This window comes from Mangifera indica, chromosome 3 (assembly GCF_011075055.1).
Source record: "Mangifera indica cultivar Alphonso chromosome 3, CATAS_Mindica_2.1, whole genome shotgun sequence".
Taxonomy (NCBI): Eukaryota; Viridiplantae; Streptophyta; class Magnoliopsida; order Sapindales; family Anacardiaceae; genus Mangifera; species Mangifera indica.
The window spans coordinates 13,126,483-13,151,021 of NC_058139.1; the positions used below are offsets into that span (position 1 = coordinate 13,126,483).

The following is a 24,539-nucleotide window of genomic DNA, read 5'->3' on the forward strand; positions in this document are numbered from 1 at the left end:
ATGTAATTACTATATTCCTCCTTCACAAATGAGAGATTGTAAATAAAATATTCGGGGTACTGTTTTTAATTTTAATAATTGAAAAATAATTTATGTTTTAAAAATATTGATTAAATGGGCTAGTCGGATCGGATTAAAACCCGACCCTACCCAATTAAGGCCTATTAGTATATGGGTCGGACCTTTATATATCAATGGGCCAATCCGATTCGAAGGCTTATTACTATTTGGGTCTTGAGTCTGACCCAAACTATTGACACCTCTATTGGAGACAAAGGTTTTTGTCTCTAATAAAGGTAAAATTAGAGCAAGAAGAGATCATCGGTGAGAGAGAAGAAAGTGGAAAGGTCTGTCGATGACTTGGAAGAGTGAGTTGTTAGAGAGAAAAAATCTAGAGAAAAATAGTTACTTTTTAAATTTTGAAAGAAAATTTTAATAAAAAATTATGAGATTTTTAAATTGAGATAAAAAAATACAATAAAAAAGTTTCATCTTTCTAAAATTTTTTATTAAATAATAATCTTACCTATAATTTTAATTGAGATTTTTTTTAACTTATAAGTTATAACCAAATGTTTTTAAGGGCAACGACAACGATCTAAAAATACTTCAAAAGTATGTATGAATTTAGATAATTTTTTTTTAATTTCCGAATTGACGTCAAAAATTCTTCAGCACGGACTATAATAAGCTTTATTGTCATAACCAAAGAAAGTAGTGCATAATGTATCCTAAAACTACTCGCTAGAATTTTTTTTTTTTTTCAATTAAATAGAAAGGAAATGGAAGTCAAATAATTCCAGCATTAAGTCTCGATGAGTTTAATGCTTGTTTCATGGAATTATAGGAATTAAAAGTTTTGCTATATATATATATATATAAATACATTTTTAATATACAATTTAAATATATAAATTATATATTATTATATGATTAAATATTATTTTTTTAATTCAAAATTATTTAAGTATATAATAATATATATTATATATATATGTATACAAAATATATACCTATAATTTTATAGAGAAATTAAAAGCTAAATTGTAACTCTTGTGTTGTGTGGCAAAAGAGTCTTTTTCAAAATATAACTGCATAAGACGACCAACAGATAGCGACTAAACATTGCTCCAGCTTGTCGTTTGTAGTTCGCTGAAATCTTATTCAAACTGCAGACATTTTGACAGTCAACTAACAATCCCAACTCCACAATTTGCAAAATGAGAAACTTGATATAGATATGATGTTAAACTTATAGTCTTTACCAAAAAAGGAACTGACCGAATTCTTTCGCACAACATCCTTCACTCAACGTCTTTTATAGATAGAATGTTATTGATATAGATATGATTCTTTTCCTTTTGAATTCAATTTATGGATTAAGATTCTAATCTAGGAGGGAGTTCAAATGTATTTTTCTCAAGAATCTTTTATAGAAACATATAAGAAAAAAGATAACAGTGAAGAGAACACAATAATAATAGATAGTATAACTATACATTCTATATTGTTATATTTTTGTATTACATTTATACTAGAAACAATACTGTAGATGTAGATAGTCTGATCATTTTACCTAATCACATTAAGAACAGTGTGTCACATTCATTATTTTACTTATCTCTACTTATCCTCTCACATATCACAATAGACCACCCAAATCCTTTCATATTTTCATCATTGATATTGTAGTCTATCTTACGTAAAACTCAGAATTGCATGCATCAATTAATGATGAAAATGCATCAACATCTTGATTAATAAATTCGAGATCTTGTAGCTTTGACTACTAAATCTGTATTGCCGTTAAAGAAGGATGAATTCCTTGGTATTACAAAAGAAAATCCACGGAAATTGTTAAGGATGTCCTGCTTCCAAAGATTTTCCGTTAATAACATCAGTCAGACAATCAATTGGTTTATCTTCCAAGTTTTGATTGTTAAATTAGCATCTCTTGGTACCAAAGCTTCTCGACCGACTTATAATAAGTGGGTAAAATTAAATTTAATTAGATTTACATTATGTAACATAGTGCATGATAAATCTATTATTCAAAAGTTAATAGTAAATGCAATAAACATCTATACATTGAAGCATGAATTAATTTGACATACCTAAACCGCAGTGTTCCCTGCGCATACATCACAAATTGTATATCCAAGGCCTTCACAATAAGGACATTTTGTTCCCTCATCTACCCATTCCAAAAACTGCATTCAAGAACTTGTTCATGTAAGTAAAAATTTGAAACTACTTGAACAATAATCACAAACCAGATAATGTTGAACGTGTAATCTTTCTTTTTACCTGAGGTTCAATGTTTGGCTCACCTGTTCCATCACATTCTGCAGTACAGAAATTGTTAGATGTTATTGACTTCTTGCAACAAATAGAATTGATTACATGAGGCATCTGCTAGTCAGAGTCTTAGCACAACAAACAAGTCATTGAATTCATGTTACATAGATATTTATTTTAAAAATCATCTGTCATAGATTTGTTTGAATAGATGAGAAAAAAATAATACACACAATATATATATATATATATATATATATAGGTTTTCTATCCACTGGAAGTATATTAATCAAGTTGCTGATGTGGTCTATATGTAATATTTGATGATAATTGTTGAGGTACAGCGGAACCCATACTCTGAATATCAAAATCAGAAACCTTAACTTTTTTATATTGTCAACTATAAATTTGGACCATACCTTCATTGTGTTGTTCCAATGTTTAGATATCTCTAATCAACAGAGACGCAATCTAAATCTGACTATATCATGTGTGTGCAATTAGATTTATCTAAATTCATTTTAGAAGTCATATATAAAATTTGATGGCCTTACCCTTGACCTTGAAGTTCTTTGCATTCATGACTAATGGTGTCAACAAAAGCTAAGTTATGATCACTAGGTCTAGAGTTGGATTCGAATAAAATTCAACTCAAATGAGCTCAAAACAAGCTATATGTAAAGGAGCTCGAATTTTATATACTTAAAAAAATGAGCTTGAGCCTCAGCTCAAGCTTTGAGAAGAGTGGCTCGGCTCGCGAGCCAAGGCAGTTCTCCCATTCTCCTTTCTCCAGTTGGGTTACATTTTCCCACCCAAGGTTTGCTTCAAAAACACTTTTTCACCCTTGAATGGAAAAATTACACTTTCTGACCCAATATTTAACGCCATAAATGACAAATGCATAAATTTAACCTCAAACTAGTAAAATTACTGAATTACCCCAGCATGATTCATTTGTTTTCCGTTCTCTTCACTTCTACTTTTTTTCATTTCTCTTGTTCTCATTTCCCCTCTCATTCTTCTCCGTCATGAATTTTTCCCCAGCAACAATTGCCTTGTCTTTGACTTCCTTGGCTGCCTTTCCAGGCAATGGCAGCCACATGAATTTTTCCCTAGCAACAGTCGCCTTGTCTTCAACTTCCTTGGCTGCCTTTCCAGGCGATGACCATCACAAAGCTCTCATCACAGTCTTTCCAAGCGAAGGTTGCATAAACTACCTGCAGAAAGCTTCCCCCCTCCTAGAATTGGGTTGGCCTAGAAATCTCACAATTATGGTGTCAACATGTGCGCTTTCTTTTCTCAACTACACAGGCTTAGCAGTTGTCAGTTTTGCTGCTATTTTACCAGGGATTGTTTCTCTTTCTCCTTTCGTATAAATGTCTCTCATTTTCATCCCAAAAATTCAGCCACACAGATAGCTGAATTTAGGCCAAAAGGGGGTTAAAAAAGATTGGAACTTGTTCTTCAACCCTCTTTTGGAACTTGAATTTTTTGGATATTGTCAGTACTTTAATTGGAGAAGTAGATAAACCTCAAAAAATATTTCCCAAAGTGCTTCTAGTGGCAGTGATCTTCACTTGTTTAGCCTATTTATTCTCTCTTCTTGCCGTCACTAGAGCTGTTTCTGTGGATCAAAATCAATGCCAATTTGGGTTCCATGCCACTGCAGCTGAAATAATTGCTGGAACATGTTAAAATACTGGATTGAAGTTGGGGAAGTGTTGTCTGCAATTGGGTTATTTGAGGCTCAATTAAGCAGTTGTGCATATCAGCTTCTGGGCATGGCAGATTTGGGGTCCTTAGCAAAATTCTTTGCTTCAAGAGCAAAATGGTTTGAGACTCCATGGGTGGGAATTTTGGTGTCAACATTGATCGCACATGGAGGTTCTTTGGTAGTTCTTTGTTTGGCAGTCAGATTTCTGTGTTGAGTTTAAGTGTGATTGGAGTTGTGACGAATATGCCGTTTGAGCTCGCCAAACTTGGCTCGTTGAACCTACTCGAGCTCAGCTCGTGAGCGAGCCGAGTCCGAGTATTGAATTTTTTGGCTCACCGAGTCCAAGTTCGGGCTTGTTTTAATAGTAATCGAGTTGAGTTCGAGCTCGGTTGAGCTCGAGCTCAGCTTAGTTCAACTCGAATCCACCCTTGATTAAGGTCTGATAAATTTTTGTTAATATTAAGAGCCTAAACATCATAACAAAACAGATTCAAAAGGCAACATTAAGACTATTTGATTCTGAACTTTTAAAACCAGTAATCCTAGTCAGAGATTTCCGTTTCTGTGAGCTTCTGAAGCACAAGGGATATTCAGATTTCTATGTCTCAAATCAATTATAAAACATTCAATAATTTCTGATAAAAATAAAGATTTATTTATACCTACTAAGATGGTGATATTTTTTGAAAAAAAAAAAATCTCATCGATAGACTCAAACTATGCAGTCACATAAGTACCTGTGCACATTAAGCGGCCCTCCCCACGACAAGCAAGGCACTTGGTTTTGGCATCGTTGGGTTTGTTTTTAGAAGCTTGTTGGTTCCTGCCAGTCAGTCGAGATGGCTCTTCCCACCGATTTTCTCCAAGAAGGAAAACTCGATGTTGAGATACCTCAACTTCTGCAACACCATTTTCGTCCACAACTGCTTGTTGAAGTTCCAAGATTTCAGTCACAGAAGAAACTGTAGCTCCATTCTCACCCCCCTGAAGAAACAGAAGAGTTAAAAAAACTAAGTGTGGAGAATTGATAGAGGCATACAGCTCCTTTTATAGCCTCCTACTCTCTGCATATTCCTGATATGCAACTCTACCTAAGAAGTACAAAAACTAAGGAAAAGTCAATAAATAACAATAATTTGATCTCACCTTCTCTGGAAAAGTCAGACTGACTCCTCCCTCTTCTACATTCTTATTTGTGCCAGCATCTTTACTTTGTTGCTCTGAAAATAACATTTCAAGGAGTTCTGCAGTCATTATTCCATCTTCAGGGGTACCCATTGATGCCTGTCAACCAAGAAAGTATACTAACCGATTCATATAGCATTAACTTATCAACATATTAAGGAATCGGTTACAAAATATTGTTATTTTTGGTGATTCTGACAATTTTTATGTTTACGTTCCATGTGAAGTGAACTGTAAAAAACAAAACTTACTTGCCAAGTCTTTACAGCACGTTCCGTTCCAGTAGAGAAACTGGAAAACTCCATCTCCTCCTCACCCGAGTAAAATCCCAATTTTAGCAATGCTTCCTGTCCCAATCACATGTATTAAGAAGAAAATCAGAACCTATAAGACATCCACAATAACATTATTATCAAAATTGCTATAGTAAGGGAACATGAAGAAAATGAGAGAAGAAAGGGAAAAACATAAAACAAACTCAAGATAAAACAGAGTTAGTACATACCAATGTAAAGTTGTACTCAAATTCAAATGTGGACAATTTTAGAAGATCGTTTATTAGAAAATTATATTATAGAGTATATACACACACACGCGTGTGCGCACACACACATATATATGTGCAGTCAAATAAAAACAAAAAATTTTGACTATTCACAAGATAAGTCTTGAATAGATAAAACAAACAAATTAAAATATCTAATTATATATATAACTTGCATTAAAATGATAACATGCTTTTGATACATAATAATGTAATTCAGCTAAAAACTGTCCTAAAACAATGCCTACTATGACAAAAATGCTTCAGATTTAACGTCCACAGAAACCAGCAAAACCCATAAATAAATTTATGTCCTCATTGTGAACACTTCCTAACGAGATCAATATTATGATTAAAGCCCTCAGAATCAGTCAACCATTGGGACATAAAATATATTGTCACTATGCTGTGATTCATTTCCTTATTCACGTTATGAAAATAGATAAACCAACTAACCTTGTCATATAATTAAACGTCAAAGAAAGAAATTCCTACATGCAGACCACTCCGACTACAGATCTATATTCAGATTGTTAACCATGCTCTTACTCCAAAGTTGGTGATTTCAAACTTCCCACGCTACCTAATAATAATCAGATTGCTAAACATGATATATCAGTGATCCTAAGAACTTATTTCAGTGACATCATCCTCTGTCAAATATAAATTTCAACAAAACCTTGTACACTAGGTAGCTGAAGTTCCACATTTTAGGAAAACAAATCTTTTGTCTGGAGAATCTGTCCTACGACTCAAAGAAGCTCAAAATCTTTATTTTATCTTTAAATTCTTTTTCTTTTTTTCTTCTTAATTGCTTCTGCTCCTTATCACCATTTCCATCCTCGAAAATTCATGCATAAACTCTAGTGTGCAGGCTTCAATCTCAAAGCCTCTTCTACATTCAACAAGAACTTTACGGTTAAGCGGTACCGCTGGTATTCAAAATTTTATTATGCAAAACTTTGATTTAGCATAAACACACTAAAACCCATCCTAATAAACCCAAATAAATAACATACCCAATACAAAATTTCGTTAATTGAAAAAAATAAGACTCGCCTTCATAAATAAGAAATGCATATTGCTGGGCACACCTGCATCGCTTTAACGTCATCTCCTTCCCTGCCGCTCCTCAATGTCCTCCATTTCTTCCCTTCTACTTTCAAAACCCCAATAACTTCTTTCTGTTCCTCTTCAATAACCTCTTTTTGTTCCTCTTTTTCGTTCTTCTCCTCATCCACTACTGTCACTTTCTCCGCAATCAAATTCTTCTCCTTCAACACCTGCATCAATTAAACTCATGCAACCCGTAATTCTCCGAAAAAGACATCATTTTATAGAAGCATAAAAAAACATTATTTATTTTTAATTTTAAATTAAAAATTACCTGTAATAAACCGGCGATATTAGATATCGCATCTGAAACCGAAACTCCGTCACTGAAGTTACGAGTCTCTAGAGCTTTCACGTGAAGTTTAAGCTCGGAAATCTGGCGGAGCAGCGATTCACGCTCGCGGATCCAGCGCTGTTCTTCCCTGAGCCAGCGTTGTTCTTCACGTAGCCAGCGCTGTTCTTCGCGAATCCATCTGATTTCCTCGCGGTCGGAGTTTGATGAAGTGGCGTAGATTTGGAACTTGGAGATTGTGGAGAGTGAAAGTAGAAGAGGAGTGTTGGTTTTAGGGTGACGATTGAAGGTGAGAGGAGGATTGAGAGAGACAGGGAAGAGAGAAGACATGTGAGAGAGATGAGCTTGGGAGGTAAATGAGAAGAAACAATGAAGATGATGAAGAAGATACTTGTGTGTTTTTTGGTTCGTAGTTTGAACCACACGATTTCGGTTGCAGGTGGCGGGAAGCTTATCTACGGGGAGATATTTTGATATGAGGTTTTCTGAATGGGCTGGAAGAATATGGGCCAATGAATAGATGTGTTGTAAGGGAAGATACACCCCAATCTTTCTCCAAGTTCACTCACTACAAAACTCTTGATTAGGGCGGTTAATTGAACCGGTTCACTAAGGCAGGCCCGTAACCCAAAAGTCTAGCTTAAAAAACATACTCAGATTAAATAAGTATCATATGTGACTTCATATATTATTTTATTAATCTATTTCTTATTATTAATATTATTTTATTTAATTTTTTAAATAATAAAAATATTTAAATAATTTTTTATTGTCATGATAATTTAATTATTATATTTACTTTAAATATTAAAAAATTATTAAACTAATTTTGATTTTATTATAATTCAATCATTATTAATTTTTTTGGAATAAAAATGCCTTTATATTCAAATAATATTACAAATAACATAAAAGATATTTTAAAATAATTAGATCCAATGATATTTAAATAAAATAATATTTTAATCTTCTTTAATTATATCTAACTAAATACAAAAATTATTTTATTTATTCATTTTTATCAAATATAATAATAATTTATACTAATTAATTTTTTAATTAATCTATCTTCTTGTAATCTTTCATTTTTTGTACCCAAACCAAAAGATTTTGAAGGTGCATTTGATTTAGGTAATCTTTTATTATAAAAAATGAAAGTTTATCATAAAGATAGATTATTTTGATAATTAATAGGTAAAAATTATTATTATATTTGATAAAAATTAATTAGAATAAATATTTATTATATTTAGTTGGAAGTAATAAAAAAATACTATGATATTACATTACTTAAGTACCCTTAAGTATAATTATTATATAATTTTCTTCATATTAGTTATTATATTAATTGAAAATGAGAATATTTTCATCCTAAACAATTAAAAAATAAATATAGAAATATAATAAAATCAAGACATTAAATATACAAAGTGACGTTGGTAATCGAATTATCTCTTATATTATCTATCACATTAACATTGATAATAAAAGATTATTAAATTTTTTTTATTTATAAATTAAACAAAATAATATAAAGGTAGTGGAAGATAACATTAACAAAGGGAGAGGTCAAGCCCGGACTCAAGTTAATGACAAAGGTGGCTTCTCACTCCAGCTTCAGAAGAAAGCTATCTTTTGGGTATGCTTCAGAATTGTTTACGAGAACTGACAAGAATACTCAGTCGAGTAGTAGTTGTGGGGCAAATAATGACATGTAGTATAGCTGCAAACATTTGATTCAGATGAATAGGCCATGGAGCAAATTAGTGAATGTAAGCTAGTCACCTTGCAAATAACATTTGTGGTTCTTTTCCAGTGTTCTTTCAATTGTTAATTCTTTTTGCTTTTCTCATTTTCATTTTGCAAAGCTTATGTATCATAATCTAATTCTTGTTCTTTAACTGATTTCATATATATTGTTGTTGTATGATGGCTCCATATTTCCATTGCTTAATCCTTAGAACCATGCATAACCATGTATTGAGGTGTTATTATTCAATCCGTAAAGAGAGACATATGTACCCATAAATTTTTAAAAGCCTTTACCCCGATAATAATTTTGGATTAGAACTTTTCAAAAATGGTCAATAATTCACTACCCAAACCAGATAATTATGTTTTGTAGCATACAAAGCTCACCAGCAATTAAGGTGATGTAGTATAGTGGTAAGTATTTTCGTCTGTCACCCGGACGATCCGGGTTTGATCGCCGGCAACGGCGTTATCTTTTAAACAAGTACTCTTTCAGCTACCTTTTTCTTTGAAAGTTTTCAAACAGATTCGGGAATTGGGATGGATTAGTAGCGACGGCAACGTTTTGGGACTTGACATCGTTTTATACAATAAAAATAAATTAAACCCTTTTGCAGTACGACTTAAATTTATAAATAAATAAAAACAACAAAAATAAAAAGCTTCTTGAATTCTTTGAAAATGATTATTTAGATTTCTACAGTCAGGTTACTTCTCTATAATTCTTCTAGAATTTTAAGGGAACAAGTAATTTAAAATTTTCAATAGTTATAATTTAGTCCATTAAAAGGGGTTTTGGGCTATATTGAGAAATTTCAAAGACATAGGATTAAAATCATAATTTTTTAATAAGAATATTGATAATTTCTCAATAAAATCATGAAAACATTATTTTAACTTCAGTTATTTTTTCTGCTCAAAACTTTTTCTGATAGTGTTATAACTTTGTTTAACCAATTAAATGTGTAGCGGCTGGAAGATAATGAAAATATTAAGAAAATGATTTAGATTCTAACACAAGCAGACACAAAATTTCATTATGTGTAGACTCCGGTGTCTATTATGAAACAATATCACTTTGACATTAAAGACATTTCCATAAATTTATGAAAAAATTCTCTGTTTTTAGACCGTTCCAAATGTTTTAAACGTGAAATTTAACTTTTAAAAAGTTTAAAAATTTACGAATTAGTTATTAAAATTTTTACAAAACTTTAATGTTGGTTCACTAGTGTCATGATCTCACCATTGTCATTCCTAAGTTTTAAAATATTATTACCCGAACTATGAATATAATATATATTTTGAAAAATAAAATACTAATTTTTAAAATTTTTAAAAGGCAATTGCCCCTTTCTTATCTAAAAACTTATTATATTCGTCTCATATATTTTGAAAATATAATCATGACATAATAATTTATGATATAATATGTTTGTAACTATAATTTTTTAAGATATCCAGTAGCATCTTAATCTTTAAAAATTTTCAAAACACCCCAATTTTTTAAATAATTGTAAAACCCTTAAAAAATTTTATTACACCATTAATATTTTCAGAAATTATAGTTTACCTTCAAATATATGATTATATATTATTAACAACGTTATCTAATTTTTGTTAATTTAAGATTATATGATAGTATGGATAAAAGATATAGTAATTTCATTTCTCAGCATTGCCATATTTTTTCTTTTCTTTGATAGAGTTCGATTTTGGGTGGAAAAGTGTTTTTAGGCCAAATTATGGGTGAGAAAATGTAACTTACTCATTTTATTCTCTACTACACCTTTATATCATACTGTCCAAATTACATGTTGGGATATTAATTAAAATAACCTAACTTTAAATGATATTAACCAACTCCCTATGAATTGTATATTATAACAAAAATCCTAAGTAAATACCCATTTTACCCCATCTCTAATATTAAGCGCCCTGGCCTTGCAAACATTTTTTCACCAAAATTCCATCTATAAGTCAGTTAAAAATTTGGCAACAAGTTAATCTTAATCTAAGTAAGTAAACATTTCATTATGTTGTTCTTTTAAGAAACTTCCCATATCTATAATTTTTTAAAATTATATTCTTATTCATTCAATATATTTGTTTTTGCTGATATTTTTTTGTTTTTAAATTATTCAAATTGAATTTAATTACTTTTTATTCTTCTAACAAAACTAGCACCAGTCAGCCTACCTACCACGTCTTTCTTCATCTTGTCATTATAAGTAGACTTGCTTATATATATAATTTATTTATTCTTGAATTTCTAGATAGCAAGTTCAGATTTCACGAAAGAAAACGCCGATCACTTCTTTCTGTTTTTTTTTTTTTTTTTTTTGTAAGTTGTTTTCGCATTTTGACCTTTCCCTTTCTCTTCTTTTTCTCATTTTTTAACCTTTTATTTTGGGAAGTTATTCCATTCTTCCCTCTCATTCTTCAACCCTCTTTCTTCAATGTATCTTATTCTTCCCATAAAATTTCAGAGTAAAAAACTAATCCCACCAACATTTGTTTTGGTGTGAATATCCTTGAATCAAAATGTCGAGGAGGAAGAAGAGAGTCAAAAGATGCAAAGATGATGCTCTCATTAATTTACCAGATAACATTCTTCATTAAATCCTCTCTTTTATAGACACAAAATCTGCTACTCAAATCAGTGTATTCTCTAAGAGGTATAAAAACCTTTGGAAATCTCTTCCTAACGTTAGTTTCGATAATATGGATTTCAACTGAATTTTCTATTTCAAGAGATTCTTCCTTACTTGTTGTGGTAGGATTGATAAGTTCTTTATGACAAAAGTTATTGACGGCCTTGTTTCACATAACGTTAAACATTTTTGCTTGCAAATGGAATGGCAGAATTTCATATCCCATAAAACTAATTGCCTGTGAGTCTATTAACAATCTAGTGATAGAAACTTTCCATCTTGAAATTTTACCTGGAAATTGGTTTGGTTTTATGGGGTTGCAGGACTTGCACTTGAGTAAAATGGTATTTAATTATGAAAGTCAACAACCCTTTGATTTCTTCTCTAGTTGCCCTAATTTGAGGAACTTGTATTTATGAAATTGTTACCTACCAAGATTTCGTGTTTTTAGAATCTCTAGACATCAGCTTATTATCTTTAGCTTCTCAAATTTTGTACTAGCTAACCCAGGCAGGATTGAGCTTCTTGCACTATTCCTCACTTCCTCAGTCATATAGATTCAATATCTCAAAATTTCACCTGGATTAAACTTCCTACTATAATAAATGTGAATGTTCAAGTCTTTGTACCCCATAAATTCTTCCATTCAATCCCAAGTAAGCAATTCGTTGCATTTGTGTTGACCAATATGTTCCAAGTGATTCGTCATGCACGTTTTGTCATATTATCTTTTGGTACAATTGAGGTACGTTATTTATATGTGTTATATATATAGATAGATTTACTATGTCTTCCTTATCTCACAAAATTTTTTTTAAAATTTTTTTAGATTCTAATCAACAATCCTAATGGACTACAACATCAACCTAACCCCTTCATGGAACTAGTAAAAATGAAGTTGAAAATGTAATATGGAAAAAACTCAATAGCGATTCCTTCTCGTGTCACAACTTACTTAGTGTTTCTGGTTATTGTACAACTTTAGAAGTCGAAGAGGAAACGTATAATCGTCGTAACTATAATTCTGATAAATATAAAAATAGATATTATCGACTATTACCTTTTCTCAATAACTATCTTATGTTTTAATAAAGTTTAATATTCGATGTATTATTGTATTGTAAACATGATATATTATCAGTACCCTATATCATATATGGAATTTCCTAACATTCTATTTAAGAGAATAACTAGCCATGAATTTATATATACTACTTAGATTATTATGTTGCCTACCTAATAGTTGAGTTGTTATTTTTTAAATTCAATAACTAGTCACGAGTTTTGTTTGCTATCTTTGGGTTGACACTTAGTAATCTTGTTAAGCTCGTTTTTTTCTTTTGTTAAATTTTATTGTTGTTTTTATATTTATTAAGATTCACTGTAATTTTGTTTGTTTTTGTAATTTATATGGTGGTCATGTAATTATCATGATTGAATTGGTGACTTAGCAATTGTATATTAGGATATAGTTAGGATGGTTCAAGAATAGGAACTTCATCTCTAACCCTGATTGAATTTAGATACCATCTTATTTGATTACAAGTGTAACCCTAGATTTTTTCTAGTAGGGCATCCTTCAAGGGAAATCAACACTCACACCACCATTTGAAATTCATTAAAAGCTATGCCAAGAAGATATCATTTGATTTAACACCACATCCTCATTATAAATATAAAATGACACAAAAGTTGTCATGTTATTAAGCAAGCCCTAAAAAGCTACATTTTACTACAAAATGAGTAATACTTCATGTGTTAATAATGAATACAAATGTAAGTTCAAGTATTGACATATTATTATGTAATTGAATATTATTTTATCTCTAATAAAAAATCACTCAATCACTTAATAATACATCAATATTTATATCTATTGTTAGTACATAAGACATTACTCTTAGAGAATTCTTGTGAGGTCCCAACTTTGCTCCAAAATTGATCAATAATGTTTTGATACAAGAACCGTAGTAAGAATAATACTACAAAACCCATATATACAATCTAATATTTTTTATTGTAATTAGATGGTTTAAATTAAAATAATTCTAACAAATTAGAGTAGATGATATATCAAATATGCAAGGTTGTCACATCAATTTGTAATGAATATTGTATGAAATTAGTTAGTAGATCTAGCATTATTCTTATTATCATTGATTATATTTTTTATTAGGGAAGCAAATAAAGTTCGAAATTTAATATTTTAACCTTTATTAGCGTTTGCCTTACTGTCACTAGTCTCATGAAAAATATTTTTTTTCATCCACACTCCAGACTTTGAAATTTTCTTAGGATTTTCATTCTTTTTTAGACATTAAATATGCAAGGTTGTCACATTAGTTTGTAGTATACCTTGCAAATGGGTGAGTTGGTCAAGTGTAGGTCAAGTAAAAGGGGGCAGGGTAAAAATCTCTACAATTATACAATAGATCAATTTATATACTTATTTTTGCCGTACAAGTATGTGTGGACCTGCATGTTACCCTTGAATTTTCACTTTCATCTCACTTCAATACACCTTTATCTTGTTCAAATTAAAACTTTATTTAATTGAAGGATTAGGACTATTAACCTTTTGGGAATCTACAGTGAAATCGTAAGATGCATCTAGAGCAACAACAATAGTAGCTTCAACATATTCTTTTGTTCAAAAGGTGATGTTTTTGATGCCATTGTGATTGATGCAAATGCAGGAGATTGTTTCATAGATCTAAAAAATGGACTTCAAATCAAGCATGAAGCAATTAGAGGATAAACCTAACACCATCACGACCAGCAGGGGATTGGGCTTTGTGGCAAGCTTGTCACTATCAATGGTTGACAACTGTAAAAGGGGAAGAAGACAATGCCATTTTAATTGAAGAAGAAAAGGAAAAGAAATCAACAAGACAAGGGAGTTATATATCAAAATTGTCTTGATAAAGGTAAAAAGGTAAATTGTAGGTTTGTAATTACTCTTTTTATGTTCTCTGTAACATCCGAATTCAGGTGTGTTTGTAAACTCCACTTCCAAAATTATCCCTAAAGTTGATTTTATAACTTGTTGTGTAAAGAAATTACAAAAGAATTATAGAAAACTACTAAATGAGCAATATTTCAAAGGGGGTAAAATGGTCATTTTATAAAAATTCAAGGGACAAAGTGGGAATTAAAATTGAATGGCACACTTGAAATTATATGGTGGTGCTAAGGGTTTTTGGTAATTGGCTAAGGATAAAAGAGTAATTTATAGAAAATATTAAGGGCAAAATGGTCCAAAAGGCTTATAAAACATATACCCTATTCATTTTCTTCTCCATTTTAGCCGAGAGCCTTCCATTTTTGCTAAAGCTTTCCTTTCAACTAAAATTCACCAAAAAGCCTAGCTAAACCGCCTAATTTCCAGATGCTCCAGTTATAAAATTATAGATCTGTCAATTCTGATCAGTTCTAAAGTAAAAAATTTAATTTTTAAGATATGTCAAGTTTAGGGTTTTGATGGATGATTATATTTTTGGTTAATTAAGGTTGCCAGAAAGAAGAAAAGAAGGTGAATAAGCTTAAATCATCTATTTAGCAAATAAAATGTAAGAATTTCATACTTTACATACTTGAAGTAAATTTGAGTTAGGTTATTTAAATAACCTTTACTTATATAAGTGTGTAAGGTATTAGAATTAAAGTGATTTATGCTTAAAAGGATAAAGAAATTCATTAGGATTCATGACGTAATTTTTGGCCATAAGGGTAAAAAAGTAAATTTTGGCCATAAGGGCAAAAATGTCATTTTATGTGATATAGGTTAATTTTGCTTAATTATGTGTATAATGTAACCCTTATATTAAGCCTACATTGTATATTTTAAAATTAATTAAATGTATGAGATATATAAATGCATGAGAAGAGAATATGATATTTGATAAGGAATGAAAAGAATAAGGGAAAACAATGAATGGGTATATTTTATATTATGATTATATATGCATACATGAGGAATCATAACATATGCATGATTTAGAAAAAAATAAAGAAAGAGGAAAAACATTTTCTAAGTCATGCATGCTTTCAGAAAATAGAAAATAAGTATTTTTGGTTTTATAATGACTCATATGGTACAAGAAAGTAGAAAACATACTTAAAATCCTTACATGCGCGTTGTACTGTGTGAACAACAAAGAAAATAATCGATTATACTGTGTGGACAACCAGCTGTACTGTGTGGATAACAAAGAAAAATATCAGCTGTACTGTGTGGACAGCCAAAGAAAAATATTAGTTGTACTGTGTGGACATCAAAGAAAAATATTAGCTGTACTGTGTGGACAGCAAAGAAAAAATATATGCATGTAAGAGAGAATTATACTTTGTATGGTGACTACAAGTACTGTCATATATAGTCTAGACCAGTCAATGAGAAAGAGAGAAAAAAATTAGTAAATAATTTATGAAAGTCATTTGCATTAGAATTATGCATACAAGCCTGTGTGGCTGATAAAGAGTTGAGAAAGATGTACGGTCAGAAAATAGAAATGTCATCACACTCATACATGTATAAATCATAACGAGTGAATCATATCTGTATAGTAAGGAAATGAATAAATGTGTGAAAGAAAAGAATTATGATGTGTTAAATGCGTGTTCTGTGTCAATTATTTTGTTGTAAACAGTTCAGACACGCTGAGTATGGAAAAGATTAGAAAAGATTAGTACTAGTATAAAATGCTTTAAGTGTTGAGTATGATTTTCTTACTGAGCCATAGTCGCTCACTCCGTTTAATTTAATATTTTACAGGTAAAGAAATGCAACAAAGGTTCCCGGGGAGTACTAGTGAGACATGAGGCTGAGGGAGAAAGGCACCATAATCTTGTTAATTTATATGTTTTGATGTATATGTGAATATATGCATATATATAAATATACTTGATGTAGATATTGGTGGATATGTATATATTTTTTTGTTTCCTATATCCATATATATATATATATATATATATATATATATATATATATATATATATATATATATATATATATATATGATTTTGTATAACTATATCTATATATATGTATATATATACGGCTAGTTATGAAAATTGATTATAAAGTTCTGTGGGTGATAATTTTTATAATGATTATTATTATGTACTTATTGTAGTAATTGTGATTAAGTTGATGAAAATCCAGTCAGTTGGTAGGACTGGTTTGTGTGAATTGTTAATTGAGAGTGTTACAGGACATAATTAAAAAAAAAAAAAAATTCTCTGGACCCTCTAAAATAGGGGAACTCATGCCATTTCTCTATAACACACCCAATGATTAGGAGAGGTTACAGTCTCTGTTCGCTATATAATAGAAAATATATTAAAAAGTGTTTAAGAAACAATAATTTTTTAATTTATTTAAAGTATCTGTAGGTGTACCTAGTCCAAACGCAAGAAAAAGGTTTTATACAAGCATGGGTCAATAAACTTGGAAACCTTTTGGATGGATATCTAAAGGCAACTCGCCCATTTGCCACCTCTAGTTTGTAGGGAATAATATGTATAATTTGCTAATAGGTTTTGTATTACTCTTATTACAACTAAATATATCTCTTATTCAGAGAGGGGACAAAGTTGGGAATTTGAATTTTAACCTTTATCCACCTTAGTCTCTCAAAGAATATTTTCTCATCCACACCTCAAAACTTCAAATTTTCTTAGGATTTCCATTCTTTGGAGTTGAGCAAAATATTATATCATCCTTAGAAATAATGCCAATATTAATGATTTAGGGTAAAACAGATTCAACATTTTAAGAGAAGGATATAGTTCATAATTAAATCCATATAAGGTTTGCGTAGAAATAGAGATAATTATGTAGAGGGTGATACTTTTTTACAATTCAAAGATTTCTTGAATGTCTTTGTTGTGTCATCAAAGTTCTTCTTGGTCACACTTATAGAGGTAATGACGAAAAGATTATTAGTCAGTACATAATGACTAATTATGTGAACTATATGCAACAACCAACCATGTCAACAACACATTAGTCCATGGCATAGAAAAGACCTTCTTTCTAGAGAGCGAGAAAAGTAACTCTTGACAGTTACATCCGTTTCCTATGATCTCCTAAACATGGATTTCTTATTCATTTTCAATACAGGTTAACAAGATCACTTCCTATCAAATTGAAAGCATACAATCATTCACTTTCCAAATTAATAGGATATTAGCATCCAATTATCCTATAAAAAATGATTACATGAAGACTTAGGGATGACACTCTATCTTGTGTCAAACTAAGAAAACAATAACTTTTGACACAATTAAGATCAATTAGTTATCTGTTAACTACCTTATCTCCAATGTAAGAAAATATGAAGCTAACTTTTTAATTTAAATTTGAATTATAATTGATAAGACTATAACTTTTCGACATAAACCTTGACGATATGATATAAGACCCAATGTTCAAGAAGATATTTTCCCTAGGATTGAATCAGTTTTATCACTTAGATGACTCTTGACCTGAATCAATATGAAATTGAATGAACCTTGGAATCGTTAATGGTGAACGCCACAAGACAAATCTTGATAATGCAATGCCAACTTAACCCTAAAACTACCCATAACCCAATGGACTTCTAAACTTCTAAAGTCTATTACCTAATTAACTACCCAAAACACTAATTAAATTAATAGGAAGTATGTTAATTGGGCTCAATAAAATCTAGCCTGTTCACAAACAAGACCACAATCATAAAAACCAAAAATTCTAAATTTGGTAAAACAAAAACTAATAATACATACTGAAATGGGCTTTATTTGGCTTACAAATTGGGTGCAACTGACAAAGCTAGTTGTTGTTATAATGCTCAAAATGAGCTTCGCTTTGATATATTATAGACCTCGTAATTCCTCTTTGATCAAAAGTTATAGTCGTTCAAAATTCATCTGTGCACTTTGGATTAGATTTCTTCATAGGCTTAGGCTTGAATCAAGTTGACCTTTCTGTTGGCTCCTTCAAGCATTCAGTCATCTTTGAGTGAGCTAGTTTTAGTCTCTAAGCCCTTTTATGAGCCTTCTAAGGTCTATTGCAACTTTTTAGCTTTGTTCCTCATAATTGGCCCAATTGGAATATATAACGGATCTATTTGCTGGCTCGATGCTTCCACGATGCCTTTATCACTTTTCCTCTTCATCCTAATAATATAAAGGGTGAAAGGAAGCACCATTTAACATAAAAGATTATGTAAAAATCACCTTAAGATAAGTGAAGAGGCTCTGGAAGAGATATAATTATCCTCCTTAGAAATTCCTTCAACATCAAGTCCTTTTTAGAACAACTCTCTTGTAAACACTTTTCACGCTCTTCCAAAATACTTTTCTAGAGTCCTTAATAACATAACTGTAAACGTAGACTCCTAAGTAATAAGCCAAATCGTGCGAAAAACTTCCTAATTTCTTATTTGCTCAAACTTTTTGTCATTCTTATATAACGGATCATAGAGTTATCCTCTTAACTCTAATGACCACTATCGTAACTTATATAACGTAAGATTCAATATTACATGCATCAATTGATGGCAAGAAATCTTATCAATAAAATTTTACATTTGCAAACCTAGCAATGGTGACCATAACTTCATTTAAACTCATTTTCTTGCTTATTTTGAGTATTATTTTCCCCATATAAAATTATATTATACCATAAATGTTAGATACACCCTTAGTAATTGTAGAATTGCTAAAGAAATATTAGAGAACTATTCATAAATTTATAATAAAAATTCCTTTAGAAGCATTCTAATCTTGGATTTAATAATTTTGTGAACTCAAATAACCTCTTTAGTGATTGGAAGTTTCACTCGTGTATTAGACCTATATTATTAACACATTTAGTGCCTATTAGGCTATGCCAATGAAAAAAACCTTGTCTCTTTTTGGAATTTCTCAGACTATTTTGGTTGCAGTTTCTAAAAAAAGTAATTCGGATAAAATTTTCTAGCTAATCAATATAATAAAATTTTTATTAGTAGAAGAAAGAAAGATAACAACAAGATGGGGTGGAGGATGTAATAAGCCTTACACCTCTGATAAGATCGACTGCATAGACATAATTTGCCTTAGTCCTCATGTAAGACTAATTACATACAATAAATAGAACAATGCAAATGAGTGAAGTACAATGACTTCTTTTTATTACTAATAACTTTTGATCATCTTCTTCCTCCGAATACATATTCCAATCTAGGGACTTAAAATTATTAATGTTGTTTCTACGGTTAGAATTATCTTCGTCATTGATTGAAATCTTGTCTAAGATAATTGCCTACATAGAGAAAACGTAAATCTAAATTTGTTCTTAGGATGAAATTCATTATCATTAAGAACAACTAAACTCTTTGCTGTTAGATATACTTTTCTTTATTGTTGAATATGTAAATTTTATGTCTATATTGCCAAATTTATTACTACCACATTCCCCTCACAACAAACATGAGTAAAATGTAAGATCATTAAGAGAAAGATGACAAAAATCACCATCAATTATGCAACTACTTTGAAGGAGAAAGTTTTGGATTGTGAAAGCATTGGATAGTTGAGACCAATGCTTTGAAACTACAACTTCAATCACTAAAATAATTGCTAAGTACTCTAAATAGCTAGGTTACCAATTTCACATATGGACAACTCATATATGCTTGTATAACATGAAAACCTCATTAGATGCTAATTTTTTTTTTTCATTACAAAGAACTCTTACTTGAGTTGGATTGCCCTTCTAGAGCTGAACTAACTATATCAAACAAGTGAAATATCGGGTCTACAACCACTACACTAAGATAGTCAAGAGTTTAATTTTGATATGTCGTCAATAAGTTTCAAACCCATGCCCTCTTTGTTGCTTGGGTGTCTCCACTTTTGCCATTCTAGCTATCTCTTAGGGGAAACTTAATACCAATTTTCTTTTAATCTAGTTGGTAAAGTCTAAATTTTTTTAAACATGATTTTAATTGATGATATTAATTTGGTTAAAATGTTAGGTTTTATTTGGGTTTGTTGTAACTGCTAAATCACTTATGGTGAAGTTTTCCAAGTATGTTTAACTTAATTTAAGTATATTAAAACCCTTTTTAATCATTAATGATTTGTTCTTATTCTTTCTATTTGCAAAGAAGAATATATTTTTATTGTTGGAAATATTTGAATGTATATAAACACTTGATTTGATCTTTTTGTTTAGTATTCTAGGATTATGTTATTGGTTATTTAATCTCTAGGATTAAATTACTATTTGTTCTACAAGGATGTCACTCCCAAATAAAGAATCTTAAATTATTCCTCCAGGAATATATCATCTAAATGCATGAACAATTCACAATCATCTATTTCAAAAAGATATTTATTGTTAAGCTTTCACCTTCCCTTCTTTAATATTTTAGGTGAATGCAATTATGTTGTTATGACGATGTGGAAGATAGCTTGGGTTATTAATTAGAATGTGTTGTATCTTTGTTTCATTTTAATGTGCAGTGACGAGCTCGAGGACAGATGGAAGATAATTAAGAAGTTAAGAAGAAGATGGTTGGGGTTCTAATGTTATACATGCATGGGTTGTTAAAGGTGACTCTATCTCTATTTTTTCTTTATCTTTTTCTCTTTAATTAGCCTTTATTACAGGAATAAAAAATATGCTTATGATTTGTTGATTTATTTGATGCATCATTTTCATGAGTTGAGGAGAAAGTTTTCGTGCCATGTTGTAACTTGTGTTTAGGAAGATTAATTACCATATTGAAGAGGAAAAACTTCGTAAAGTTTGAATTTAATATATCCACCATTTCATTAAGGAGACAATTTGCTTTAATTGTGAATATATTAAATGAAATAAATAAAAAATTCAAAACTATTATCTACTACAGAATGTAGTGATAGTATGTTTTTGTAGTTTTTTTTCCCTTGGGATGAAGATTGGAATATAATTTTTCCAAGAAGCAAATCTATAAAGCATTACTCTAGAGAACCATAAATACTAGTGAGTATAAATTCTTTTTATATGAATTGGAGGATCACTTAACAGGTTTAGTGAAATGTCCACCTCCTTTTATTTTAAGAAAATCTGATTCTGGAGCTAATACAGTTAAACAACAAAACTCTCAGTTTTATATTTGAAAGAAATATGATAAGTTTCTTATGACTTGGTTGTTAGTTTCAAATTTAGAAACTATGTTTAGTCTCATTTCTAGGTGTGAAACTTCAAATGAAATATAATGTAAATTATATAATTTTTTTGTCAAAGGTTAGGATGATGAATTTGAGAAATACTCTACATACCATGAAAAAAAAGAACATTAAGCATACATAAATACATTTGAAAGATCTGTTTGATGCTTTGATAGTTAGTGGTTAATGTGAATTGAAAGAAGAATTTATCAGTGTTATAATACATGTAATAGGGCATGAGTTTGATAATGTTTTTTTCTTTGGTAAATTCGATTTGATAATGTTTTGTTCATATATCATCTAAGATTATTCATCTTTAAAAATATTACTTTAGTTGAATCAAATTCTTATTGTGAAAGTTGATATACATTGAGGTATTCAAGACAAGTGAAACTCTTCATGCAACTTATTCTTTGTAGATTTGCTGGTCTTTAGCATGCTCTTGCTATCTATCACTTTTGAATGGTGAGTTCAGTTGTTCTTGTTCCATTTTTGGTCCTTCGTTTTTGTGTTAATATTTACTTTAACTATCGAAAAAAAATATAGCTAGCAAATAACTTCTGAGTAAGAGAATCTGCACACTAAGTCCAACATATCCTTAACAAATATGGTCCTATAATACAAAATCTAGAGTATCTTCTACTAAAATACCATAACTAGAAACATACAAACAATTAGAAATTCTTGGAGTATCCCAAGGTTTTGAAGGAAAATGTTGAGGAAAGAATTTTACTATGCCAAAAGTTATCAACCAAGTGTATGAAAAAGTAGGCATAAGCCCACAATCACAGTTTAGCCTAATAAGTGAAAACACACAACATCAAATTGACAAAACAATAACAATATGTAGGTAAAGTTTAGTCAAACCAATAATTTTCCTATATCTTACAACTACACTTGGTACCAGGATCAAACTACATGGATACCACCTTTCCAACTCATAATTTCTAGTTTACCACTAAACTTCAACCTTTTACCTCTATTGCCTATGCTCTTAATGTTGCAAATAAACTGTAACACTCACAAGTATATCTTAAGGATAATTATGTCACTTCATGCATATATGAGGTTATGTTTGATTATGACATGAAATAAGGGTTTAATTAGCCGTTCAATATGAATTTTTAAACTGATAATGGTTGTGCATAAAAGTTGCATGTTTGTTCTTCGATACCGTATTAGATAAGTAGATAGTATGCCATGTATGGAATTTTAAGGGGATACATATGCATAGCTGCCTTAAAGACATGTAAAATCATGATGAATGTAAAATTGTGGTACTGCACATGTCGTACGCCTGTGCATAAGATCATGCGTGCTAGTATGACCAATAAGTTAGAAATATCGATAACAGGCAAACAACTATACGAAAGACACATACAACCATTCGTAAGGATAGATTATAGTGAACAATCATATAAAAAAGTGTGTATGGTAGTTTACGATATAGAAAGACGATTTTACCTCTAAGGTTATCACACGACCTTGAACATGAAGGTAAAGCCATCCATGTCACAAACATGTACAATCATGCATTAATTCACAGTTAGGTATGCCTATGAATGAGATAGTCATGCATAAGAGGAAAGAATACACACAGGTTAACCTAAGATGTATGATTGTGCACTTAAATAGAAATGAATGGATGTTCATAGTTTACAACCATCTGTTCGTACCAACGTCTCGATAGTTGGTAAGATTGTGTAAGGTACATAGTAGTGCCAAGTCATGCCAAGAGATTACACATACAAATTAAGACATGAGAGAAAACCATGTTAGGGGTGTGAGCTAGTTACAAGCTTAAGTTATGATATTGGCTCAAGTGCATGCATATTTTTTACATGAAAGCATATCACTGTTAGTTTTTTTAATTTATGGAAACATTCATAGATTCTCCAGTTACAATTTTTAGATCACTTATGAAAACATGATTTTCTCGTAAGTTTGATATATGTTTTCATAAAGGTCATTATAAGGGGTGGCCATGAAATTCTCTCCATATATGCCTGTAGTAGGGCATAGTCAAGAAACATTTGTCCAATAGGTTGTGTAAGGAAAAAGGATTGCACAATATATAACTCATATGGTTAAGGTGTTAAATCTTTGTCTTATACTAATTAGCACAATATATAACCCATACCAATTAGCACAGAGTAAAAGAGATTTTAGAAAAAAATATAGATGCTTTAAAAATGTTTTAACCAATTTTTTGGTCATTATAGTGTAAAGACCAAAGGTGTTTCCTTGAGATGATTATGTGAGATTGAAAGTGTTCTAGAGATGATTAAGTATAGTCATTTAAGTTTCATGTTATCCAAGGTCAGAGTCTAAAGGTGCATTCTTGATGACAAAGTAAAGGTGGAAAAAGTAAATGTGTACAAGAGTTTATTCCTCCATGGTTGGTGAGATGTTTCATGCAAATGCTTGTGACAAGAAACACCCATTATAAGGTGTTTTAGTAGTGTATGTGAAATGTGTGCATGGAAATGAGAACTGCAATAGATTATTTCCTTATATGGCCAAAGTGTCTAGCATTTGTTGCTTAGTTTGACCAATAAAGAAAAGCGAAATTAAGTGAAGGATGTAAAAGACTATGCAAGTTATTTTGAAATGGAGCAGTAAGTTAATTGAAAGATAAGTTGTTTGCAAAATTTGAAATATTGTAAAAAGTCGTGTACTTACTACATGTTTAGCATTCATTCATTCCTTATGAATGTTTTGTAAGTAGTAAATGATTTTGCAAGGCTGCAGGAGGAGCATAAGTCTGGGAGAGAAAATTGCATGAGAAAGGGATTT

At 30.6% G+C, this 24,539-nt stretch overlaps 1 protein-coding gene across 3 annotated transcripts; it reads right to left on the bottom strand.

The window, feature by feature from the left end:
- Window positions 1–999: 999 nt before the first annotated feature.
- LOC123212234 (protein disulfide isomerase pTAC5, chloroplastic) lies at window positions 1,000–7,587 on the bottom strand. 3 transcript variants are annotated; one of them, XM_044631319.1, is made up of 8 exons: window positions 7,129–7,587; window positions 6,836–7,024; window positions 5,449–5,544; window positions 5,159–5,296; window positions 4,750–4,996; window positions 2,308–2,345; window positions 2,115–2,210; window positions 1,000–1,169 (listed from the first exon to the last, which is right to left on the bottom strand). In XM_044631319.1, exons 1-7 carry the CDS (start codon window positions 7,474–7,476, stop codon window positions 2,115–2,117), a joined length of 1,152 nt encoding a protein of 383 aa, XP_044487254.1. In that variant the 5' UTR covers window positions 7,477–7,587; the 3' UTR covers window positions 1,000–1,169. The 3 variants fall into 3 exon arrangements, with proteins under 3 accessions (XP_044487254.1, XP_044487255.1, XP_044487256.1); XM_044631320.1 differs by lacking the exon at window positions 1,000–1,169 and adding an exon at window positions 1,761–1,868; XM_044631321.1 differs by lacking the exons at window positions 1,000–1,169; window positions 2,115–2,210; window positions 2,308–2,345 and adding an exon at window positions 3,288–3,967.
- Window positions 7,588–24,539: the final 16,952 nt, after the last annotated feature.

Bases quoted from the DNA above. Each gene is read 5' to 3' on its own strand.
- LOC123212234 (XM_044631319.1), bottom strand. From the start codon at position 7,476: ATGTCTTCTCTCTTCCCTGTCTCTCTCAATCCTCCTCTCACCTTCAAT. The intron at 5,297-5,448 runs GTAAGTTTTGTT...CTTGGTTGACAG, and splicing joins GTGCTGTAAAGACTTGGCAA to GCATCAATGGGTACCCCTGA. The intron at 2,211-2,307 runs GTAAAAAGAAAG...TCTTGAATGCAG, and splicing joins AGCCAAACATTGAACCTCAG to TTTTTGGAATGGGTAGATGA.